This window comes from Rhodamnia argentea, chromosome 5 (assembly GCF_020921035.1).
Source record: "Rhodamnia argentea isolate NSW1041297 chromosome 5, ASM2092103v1, whole genome shotgun sequence".
In the NCBI taxonomy this organism is placed as follows: Eukaryota; Viridiplantae; Streptophyta; class Magnoliopsida; order Myrtales; family Myrtaceae; genus Rhodamnia; species Rhodamnia argentea.
Window position 1 is genome coordinate 26,745,642 of NC_063154.1, and position 11,048 is coordinate 26,756,689.

At 40.4% G+C, this 11,048-nt stretch overlaps 1 protein-coding gene across 1 annotated transcript; it reads left to right on the forward strand.

Moving 5' to 3' along the window:
* The first annotated feature begins 9,124 nt into the window (after positions 1-9,124).
* LOC115727222 (2-(3-amino-3-carboxypropyl)histidine synthase subunit 1-like) lies at positions 9,125-10,923 on the forward strand. The gene is given in 3 exon segments (XM_048279614.1): positions 9,125-9,855; positions 9,857-10,582; positions 10,855-10,923. Coding segments are annotated over 2 exon segments (1,380 nt in total). The 5' UTR covers positions 9,125-9,193; the 3' UTR covers positions 10,575-10,582; positions 10,855-10,923.
* Positions 10,924-11,048: the final 125 nt, after the last annotated feature.

Below are 11,048 nucleotides of genomic sequence, written 5' to 3' on the forward strand. Positions count from 1 at the left end.
TTGAAAAGGCCATTGATTTGGACCGTTGGAATGGATCTCAACGTTTGAGCAAGGGATGGTCCTTCTCTTTCGTGCCTCATATGAGGTCAAAAGGTGGTTTGAAGTAACTACAAGGTTAAAATTTGTTTAATCCCATTTAAGTCAAAACTTAAACGATCACTTAGTGCCAACTTTTAAATAATCTTTAGTGAGCTTAGCTCAAATATTAATAAAAAGGGATGGTCCTTCTCTTTCGTCTCATAAAATGAGCGCCGTACAAAAGTTTTGGCACTTCTAGTGTTTTTTAGCCTTAAAAAGTTATTGGATTATTTGAACTTGTCGGATAGCTGACAAGCTGAAAGGAATATGTGGATGGGTTTTCATTTCTATATTTTTTTATATTTTTTAAAAAAATTTCGACCGAAGTTCAACGTGAGTTGCTGGACCGGCATATGATATTTAGGTTTGCTTGTACACCATTTTCCTTTTATTGTTCCTATTATTCCATGAATTTTCATTTATGTATCGAAACGTTATCTCCGATTACCGATGTTCAGGCTATTAACATGCAGGAAATTCTCGAGAAAAATTTCATCGGAAGTGGGTCGAAAGGAAATATCCAAACATTTGTATTATAGGAAGTAAATTGATCCGTGTTACTAAATACAATATATCGGGGTTTACTCTAAAGACTCGAAAGTAAAAGAATTGTATGGGCAAATTTGCCGTACATGGCCGGTTTTAGCAACTAGCACAATGGATAAAAGACTTATGGGAAGCTTTATGATCCCTCGAGAACGATTTCTCTAGGATGGTAACGTACCGTAACATCTTATATTTTGTGATAACCCAATGTAAAAATGTCATCACTTATTTTAGGTTACAATATATTGTGTCGACAACAATTTCACACTCATTATTTGCGACAAAATTGAAATAAAGTAATATGAGAATCACCTTTTTTGCGACCTTTTATATTAAATGATATTTTGTATTAAAATTGTGGTGATATACTACGAGGTAATGATTCCTTCATGGATCATCTAGGCTACTAAGAGCTCTCTATTCACCCTTTTTTTTTTAAAAAAAGGGTTAATATAACGAAAAACTTCAAATTGATACTTGTGGCAAAGGTACTTCCAAACTCATTTTTTGACCACAAAAAATTCTAAACTAGTACATCTTGTGACAAATTTAGCCTCCGTTAGTTTTAATTAAATTTTACCATCAAATTTTCGAGTTGAATGACACGTGTCGGTTGACGGGTGTAAGAGTTTGGAGTTTTTACCCTTCATTCATGGTATTAACCTAATTTAACGAAAACTAACGGAGGGTAAATTCGTCACATATGTACCGGTTTGGGGTTTTTGTGATTAAAAAATTAGTTTGTGATAAATTTGTCACATTAGTACCAATTTGAAATTTTTTGTGATAAAAAATTAGTTCGAGATAAAATTATCACATGTGTACCATTTTAAAATTTTTCGTGATATTAACCCTTTTGAAAACGTCGAATCATTGACTTTATTGTTTGCTCTAAAATTTATGGGTGGAAGAGGATTATGGTTGGCTCCTAAGAAGCATGGAAACTCACCAGAGGCTTCTGTGTCGCGTGTTGGACGCATGTTGGTGTATGACACACTCCGGCATGTGATCAACACGCGTGACACATCACGACATGCTTGTCTGGCTTTTGACATCGTGTGAGAGAGAGCGGAGAGGGTGAGGGGATGCGATTAGAGTTTGGGCAAAGTGCCCAACCCTAGTAGGTGGATTTTTTTTTAAAATATTATGTTTTGATAAATTTACAGTTTTACCCCTAAAATTGTATCAGATGGACGCGATTAGGAGTAAAACTGTTTTAGAATAAATTTACAGTTTTAGAATATTAGGTGGACTCGATTAGGTTTTTGACAAATTTACAGTTTTACCCCTAAAATTTACAATCATAATGTAGATGAATAACTTGTTATATTTTATGGTGAAATATGGATTTTTTTTGACTTATTGCTAAATATTAAATTTATTGATGGAATGTTGATTGCTTTTTTTTTTTCCTCTTCAAGTTTTATGGATTATTAGAATGGAATGTAGTTGAATTTGTCGATTCAAAATAATGAATGATATTAATAAATGGTGGATTAATGTTTTTAGTGTAAATTCATTTTAGGTTTTTTGTTATTTATTTATTTATTTAAGAATTTGAATCAAACTAATTTATAATCATAAAAATGATAATTTATTATGTATACAAATGAAAATATACATTTAATATATAATATGTTGAAATTCTTTATTTTTTTAGGAATGATGTATCGGTGTTGGTGCTACAAAGACTAGCTCTGGTTGCATTCTCACGTGGGATTCGACAGTCCACCTAGGCTAATTTAACTTATATCATATGTCAAGCTTTACTTGCGGATATTGTCTTCCCTAAGGCTGATTTGACGCTGATCCTGTCATTCCTAATTTTGTTTATTCCCCTCAAATAATCTCGCCTCCAAGATCCGAATTGATGAGGGAGGATTGAGAATACACCATTGTTCCAACACCGCACGATTCATTCAGATGGTAATAAATGCTATTGGAAAGAAAGCTTACATAATGCAGATCGTGAAAAATTACCCAAACAATTCTAAATCTATTGTACACATGCCAATTCAGCTTTAAATTTGTAAAATTTTTTAATTCAATCCTAAACCTTTGAGTGAAATTTCAATGTACTCGTTCTGATCAATTGGTCTTGTTGAGATTGGGCTCGCGCTTGTAATTTGCTGCTTATGTAGTTAAACAAGCTCGCGTATGAAAATGAAAATGAAACATGGTACGCCGATGCCCACGAAGATCCACCAATGGGTGGTCGCACCATTTGGACTCGTCACGAAGAGAAGAAAAAAATTTAAGTTTTTCGTGAGATTTCTCTCAAAAAGTTATGCAAAATCAAAATAACACTACCCAAAAAAGGAGATCATCCGGGAAACATGGTGTCAGGTACGTGGACGTGGGGTTATCCAGTGATGCTGTCGTTGAGAACGTAAGGAGGTTCAAGATTGGGTTGGAGGATCAGAGCAGAGACATTGATGATGAGAGGGTTGGGTCGGGCCATAAATGGTCCGACCCAAATTGACTTATATAGCCCGTTTAGGAATTGTTTAATTGCAATGCAAATTCCTAGATCCATACCCAATCCATCCCTTCCCATATTACTAAAACACTTATATATCTAATTCAATTTAGGAATTGCTTTTTACAAATTTTAAAAAATTATATTGCTAAATTTTTTATTTAATTTTATTCTTTTTTTTTCCTTTTAAGTCGGGTGAGGGCCGCTCGACCCTCATCGACTATAGGTGAGGGTGAGGGTTAGGCTCTCGCCTAGATCTTGTGAGGGCCACAATGCCCTTATTGGTCGCTGGTGAGGATCGTAGCCCCGCCTAGAGCTAGCAAGGGCTTAGTGCCCCTCGCCGACCATAGACGGGGGTTATGGCTCTTATCTTGTGGCCTTTTGGGCGGCCCTCGCCCGTGGCCGGCGACGGTCGGTTGGCGACCATGCTAACGTTGTAGGAAAAAAAAAAATAAAAGAGAGAAAATAAAAAAAAAATGATAAAAATATAATAACTATCAAAGAGTTGTAAATGGGTTTTAAAGACATCTCATTGACTCAACTAATAACTTTGATGAGCTAAATGTGTTGTAAAAGGGTGTAAAGACAAACCCATCTATATCCACAAAGGACGGAATTAGGCTCGCCTGTTAAAACTTGATTAACCACTGTGTAACCCATCTCATTGAATATGACCCATTTTTACACCTCTACTGGACGGGAAAGGATGCTGATGAGAAGTATTTGAGAGAGTGAGTGAGAGCATGGAAGGCTTGGGTCTTTCTAAGTAATATTGTAAATTCGTGGAATATTTACTTTGGAGAAGTGCTGAATCAGATGAACTTTTCTTACTTTCCTTGATTGGCGTTGGTAATTTTCCTCGTTTCTGTTTGCAACAATGTTTTTCGGTTCTGTTAATGAAGATATGGAGAATTCTAATTTCACTACATCCGTCGTCCATGTCGCCTATTTTCGACAAAACCGATCTGATGCGCTCAATTTACAAAATGCAAAAAGATTTAAGACTTAATTGATATAGTTAAAATGTTTAGGGTTCAATGAAAAAAAAATACAATAAGTTTAGGATTTTTTATTTATTTATCAATTTTGCCCTTTGCTTGTGATGTGCATTTCAGCCCATCTATTAGGAGCCCGAGGTCCATTAAGGCACCCATGCTTGTTCTGTTCAATGACGTTGGAATGACTTTCTGAACTTGCTAAGAAATGCGCTTACGCATGAATTTGGTGTCGCCGATTATTTCCTTATGGACGGTTTACTGTCGGTATTTCCCTATCCGTGAATGAATTATGATTGGCAATCGGATCCGGAGTTATCCTTATCCGATTGATATGTTTTAGAAAGGTTAAAGTACATTAGAAGTGTCAAAACTTATGAACGGCGCTCACTTTAGTGTCAAAACTTTCAAAACGATCACTTAAGTGCCAACTTTTTAAAAAAACGATCACTTAAGTGTCAACTTCTTTTAAAAACGATCACTTCAGTACCAATTCTAATTTTAGCCGACGTGGCTTGCCGTAAATCCGACACGTGCTATTTTTTTATTAATATTTAAGTCGACGTGGCTTGGTGGAGTTGACACTGAAGTGATCATTTTTTTTAAAAAAAATTGACACTTAAATAATCGTTTTTTAAAAAAATTGGCACTTAAGTGATCGTTTTAAAAGTTTTGGCACTTAAGTGATCGTTTTTCAAAAAAATTTGGCACTTAAGTTATCGTCTTGAAAGTTTTGATACTAAAGTAAGTACCGTATACAAGTTTTGACATTTGTAATGTACTTAAGCCATTTTAGAAATAATTAACGGGCTTGAAGCGGAACTTGCTAAGAAATGATATGTTTTAGAAATAATTATTTTGGGCTCGAACCGGGATTTTGTTAAGAATGGCATAATCTACTCTCTTAACCCTTTTCAATAGGTTTAGTGTCAGCCCAGGGTCTTTATAACACGTGGCAAACCCTAATTGGGAAGTGTCCTCATGACTTTTGGAGCATGAATCATCAGTTACCCTCACATATAAATCTTCTTCTTTCACTTGACATCTGAGTCAATTTAAATCCCTTTCTCCTCCCATTACATTATTATTTCAATTCTATTTTGAGTGTTACTTTTGCATGGTAATATCCTATCAAAGAAGCAAGGAAAACTTTGGGAGATCTCTCCAAATTCTTTGGCCATATTTCTTTGATCTCCTCAATAGTTTTCAATTTCTTCTCCAAATACCATCCTTGTGTCTGTCCCATTCAAATCTTCTAATCAATTATTAAGGAACACATCCTTCACTTCTAAACTCACAAAAATGGATAAAAATTATTTGGGTGTATTTGTGCAACGTATAAATTTTCATCCTTAAGTCGACTAATCCTTGAAAAAAGAAAAAAAGAAAAATAGACTCTTGCCAATCAAACTGCACAAGAGGGAAAAAGAGGATGAAAGAAATTGACTATAAAGTGAAAGATAGTTGAAAGAAATAGTGACTAAAGGAGAGAAGCCAAATGAATGAAGGGGTAGACGAAGAGATCTCTTTACAAAAAGGAGTTTGCTCAAATCAAACAGCAATGCATGAATGCATCAAAAGATATGAGCAAAGAGGATGTGATTCAAGAGTGCAAAGTGTTTAACGTAGCTGGTCAAGAGACGACTTATATTTTGCTTACTTGGACTTTGATTTTACTGAGCAAGTATGAAAACGAGCCAGACAGAGCAAGAGAGGAAGTTATCCAAGCTTTCTGCAACAACAGACTTGATTTTGATTGGCGGAGCCGAATGAAAATTTTAATGATTCTCATCTCATTGTAGTCTACCGTTTATCTCCATTTCAGCGGTATATTATTGATTTCAGCACCTAACCTGAAATTTGTTGTGTTGTTTCCCTAAACCCGAAAATATTTTGGCAGCAATTATTCAAGTTTTGTTCTGTTTGTGACAGAAGAGAAACATATCCATTGTACCTTCTCATTCGAAGTTACAACATGGATGACATAAAAAAGTTAGGTCGCAATCTCAACATCTCTTTGGAAAAAGACAGGCTCACAATACATTGATTCATATGCAAGGTAAGCATGATACTGAATGAGGTGCTCATATTATATCCGCGTGCATTTATGCCGAGGACCAAGTTAGGAGATATACAAGTACTTCCAGACATTCTGCTTTTGTGTCCACGATCCTAATCCACCGTGATCCATGGATTTGGGGCGATGATGCCAAAGAGTTCAATCCGGAGAGATTCTTCGAGGGATTCACAAAGGCAATTAAGAACAAGCTCTGCTTTTTCCCTTTCAGTTGGGGTCCTAGAACTTGCATTGGCCAAAACTTCACTTTCCAGGAAGCAAAAGTTGCTCCGACCATAATTTTGCAGAACTTCTGGGTGCAGCCATCTCCTTCTTACAAGCATGGTCCTATTCGAGCGGCCGCTCTTCATCTCAATATGGAGTCCCCTTGATCTTGACTAGAATTGGATCGAATCCTAGGTTCGTACTGGATCAGATTCTGTGCTCTTGTTTGCTTCGTCGCGTGACTAAAATGATTTGTTCTGTTTGTGAGAGTACAAGGAAAGTTATGTGAGCATATGATGCTTTCTTGACTTGACCTACACATATATTTTCTATCTTAATTCGTCGATATTATCATGATTTGGCCCCTAGCAAAAAAATTCACATTAGTTTCTTGCATTTCACATTTATGAGCCATGTTAAATGAAATTTTAGCATTGTAATGTGCTAAACCTTTCTCTAGCATTATGTGACATCGGCATATTAAAATTATTAGAAAGTCCAATCTAAAAACTTAATTGATAGGTGGAGGAATACAACATACATATGAAAAGCATTGAGGACCCATTGTCACGCTATATGGAACAATGCTTCAACACCCCTTCTTATATGCAATTCATGTGCAAGCCGGATTATGATGTGGGACAAATCTTTAATATCCTCTCTTGTGCAATTCACTTGCAAGCTGGATTATGAATAGCTTGTGGAATGGAATTTTTACCATGGCACATGGAATTTGATTTGCTCACATGCAATTCACGTGCAAATTATAATGTGAGACAATAAATGATTGGGATTGGCAGGCCAATGCTGCTCATGTTCTACAAGGATATGGAAGTCAACCTCTTTGGTCGACGCAGGTGACCCCTCGAACCACGTGGCTTTGCTGGGTCGTCGCCACATGGTGCAACGGGGTTCCCGTGTGCCGACAAGAGGTTGACTTCCACGACCTTGGAGAACGGGGGCAGCATTGCCTCATCAATTCCTCCTAGTGTTCCTAACACTTTCGCTTTCCCTGCAGCTGTCATTAGCCTACCCTTCTCCAACCTAATTTTGATCGATCAACGTGAACACGAAAGGGAACCACACACCATGTCGGATATTCATGCCCAGGAATGGTGAGTAATCTCACAGTAATTTCATAAATGACCATTTTAATTAGGTCGTTTATAAAATGAGCCTGTACAATATGTTTTCTTTAGTGAACATTTTGCTTTTGTCAATCTTCATTTCAATAAACAATTATCGAATTTTCCTGAGAAATCCTGTACATACCCACAAGAAATAGCCAAGACGAAAGTTACGGCCAGGACAAGGTTGGTCATGGCCAAGATGTAGGTTGCCGATGTCATTGATAAGCTTGCTAGGCACAAACTCTGGAACATTGATGCCCGACAATTCATTCCATCATAGTCTACAACAAAGGACTAGAGATTTGCCCAAGTAAGGCTACCATTCTGTTTGCTGCAGTAGCACATGTAAACATGGGTTCAAGGCTGTTATGGCATCCACAAATATCCACTTTACCCAGATAGCCCACAAAAAAGAAGGGCATGCACGAGCTGTGAAGTGAGGCTTGCGCGCGTGTGTGACCTTTCTAAGAAGAAAGCTGGAGGGCCCACAACGGCGGTCGCAAAAATGGAGTGGTAAGGCAACGACGAGCATCTCCGGTCGCTCGCTGCGAGCTTGCTCAATATGTTGACTTCGACCATGCGACCTGGACGGCCACCATCATCAGCGGGGGCCTTTGTTTCGTGCATGACCTCGGACAAACGATACATCGCCACTGGCTTGTACATTAGATGTAACTCCATCTCTTCATGAGACCTAAGTATGTATGTAGCAAGGTAGCGAGCACGACGTCTCGGTTTCCTGAGATACAGCCAAAGCTCCTAAACATTTAGGAAGGTAAGATCAGGAGTAGATGTCCACAAGTATCTCCGTCGGTTCGATGACACACTCGTCCTAATAGCTCCATTTAGATGGAACGAAACCTAGGATTGTAGGTTGACACATTTTCTTGCAGCTATTAACATCCGGGTTCTGGCTAATCTTAAGCTTCGGCGAGCCTCAAAAGTTGCAACCGTCGCTTCCAAGAACTCTCGACAAGGAGGTGGATTAGTCTTTGCAAATAAGTCGCCACTGCACTAGTTGGTACTGCTGTTATGCATTCATGTCCATGCACAAGAAATGAACATGGTTGACAGCTTTAGCAAGTAAGCAAGCTTCGTCAAGAATGGCGTGACCAATCTAAAACACCCACAAGGTAGCATTTCAACAACTTTCAATTATGTACTACACACCCGTTTTACTATTACGTAGGAGCTATGATAAAAATAAACTTCGATCACAACGAGCGAGATTGATCGATTTCATATAGGCAGCTAGGCATGCCCCCTCTAAATTCTATCTGTAGCCATTCCCTTTTCGTTCAATTAGGATTGATCGATTTTTCATTTCGGGTGATGCCTCGCCTCGGCATAATGAGGGTTGGTCACCCTCGCCCCAGCGACGGGCAGCAATGCCCCACTAGTTAGGCCTTTCATTCACTCTTTTTTTTTTTTCAATTTCTTTAAATAAAATTTTAGTTTTTTTTTATTTTTTGTTCTAATTTAAATAAGATTTGTAGAAAAATAATTAAAAACGCTGCTTAAGAGAGATAAATTAATTTAAAAATATCACGTTAAAGATTAATTGAATAATTAATTCGAAGGGCTTTCGTGCGGTGAACTCTTTCTTTTAGGACTTCCGTGAATTCGATCACTGATCCGAGGCCGAAACCGAGAGAGCGCGAGCTTTGCTAGGCTGAGCGCAGTTATGGCCACGGCCATGGACGGAGACGACGCCACCGGCGACGGAGCGGCGGTGAAGCCGGCCAGGCCGACGCCGAAGCGGTTCACGAAGTCCCAGATCCCCGACACCATCCTCAACAACGCCTCCCTCAACGCCGCCATCTCCCTCCTCCCGGCGAACTACAACTTCGAGGTCCACAAGTGCGTCGCCCGCATCCTCTCCTCCGGCGCCAAGCGCGTGGCCCTCCAGCTCCCCGAGGGCCTCCTCATGTACTCCCTCCTCCTCTCCGACATCTTCGCCTCCTTCGCCGCCGTCGAACACTGCTTCGTCCTCGGCGACGTCACCTACGGCGCCTGCTGCGTCGACGACCTCTCCGCCCTCGCCCTCGGCGCCGACCTCCTCATCCACTACGGCCACAGCTGCCTCGTCCCCGTGGACACCACCACCATACCTTGCCTCTACGTGTTCGTCGAGATTCGGATCGATGTCGGCCATCTCGTGGAAACTCTGAAGCTCAATTTGGGCGGGGACTACTCGGACGTCGTGCTCGCGGGCACGATTCAGTTCGCTGGGGCGATTCGCGCGGCGAAGCCCGAGATTGAGAGCAGTGGGTTTAGGGTTTTGGTGCCGCAGGCAAAGCCGCTGTCGGCAGGTGAGGTTCTCGGATGCACCGCTCCAAGGGTCCGGTTCTGACTCGAACGAGGGGACGATTGCGGTGTTTGTAGCAGATGGGAGGTTTCACTTGGAGGCTTTTATGATAGCGAACCCAGGGATTAAGACCTTTCGATACGATCCCTACATGGGGAAGTTGTTTCTTGAGGAGTATGATCAAAAGGGGATGAGGGAATCAAGGCGGAACGCGATATTGAAGGCGAAGGAGTGCGCGAGGAGTTGGGGAGTCGTGTTGGGGACGCTCGGGAGGCAAGGTAATCCGAGGATTTTAGACAGGTTGGAGAAGAAGATGAGGGAAAAGGGCTTTGAATACACGGTGGTTTTGATGTCTGAGATCACTCCTGGGAGGATCGCTCTGTTCGAGGATTCTGTGGATGCTTGGATTCAGATCGCCTGTCCGAGGCTTTCCATCGACTGGGGTGACGCATTTCATAAGCCGGTATTGACACCGTTCGAGGCGGAGATCGCTCTTGGGTTCGTTTCTGGCTGGTGGGAGAGAAATTTGAAGACGAACTCGGGTTGCATAGCCGATTCCGGTTGCAGCAAGGGCGGCTCAGGATGCGAATGCGGGAGTAGCGGAGCTTCGAAGTGCGACGGCATTGGAGATTACCCGATGGATTACTATGCCCAGGACGGTGGGGAGTGGAATTCTTCTTATGTGAAGAAGCCGTCCAGGTCCCGGCCTGCGAGGAGGATTCCTGTGCCTTCCGCAGGCAGCAGTAGCATAGCTTAGTATTGGGTATGTACATCTTCTGTACCGCTCGCTCATTTGACGCATAATGGTGCTCGAGTCTCTGTTTGTTCTACAATAGTTAGCCAGTGTAATTTAAGAGAACTTGGCAGAGTTTTTCACTTGATCCAATCCTTTCACTGCCACAGATTTTGCTCCTAGAAAGATCGCTTCCATTTACTAGAGTTTCGTGGGGAACTGTAATCTAAGAATTTGTGTTTTAGCCACTACTTTTAGACCTTGAGAACAGTGACATGAAGTAGTAAACATCTTTTCTTCTTACAATTTTTGTTCTCTTCCTTCAGTAGATTGAAATTGGTGCATAGAGAGGAGCAGGAAATACTACGATTCCAGTGACTTAATTATGCAACGGGAAGTTCTCTGAGATTATGGAGACACAAAAGAACTACTTTAAAATGTGAAGTGAGAGGGGAAGACTGTTGAAGACCGCATTGCTAGCACGCTCACACCATGAAA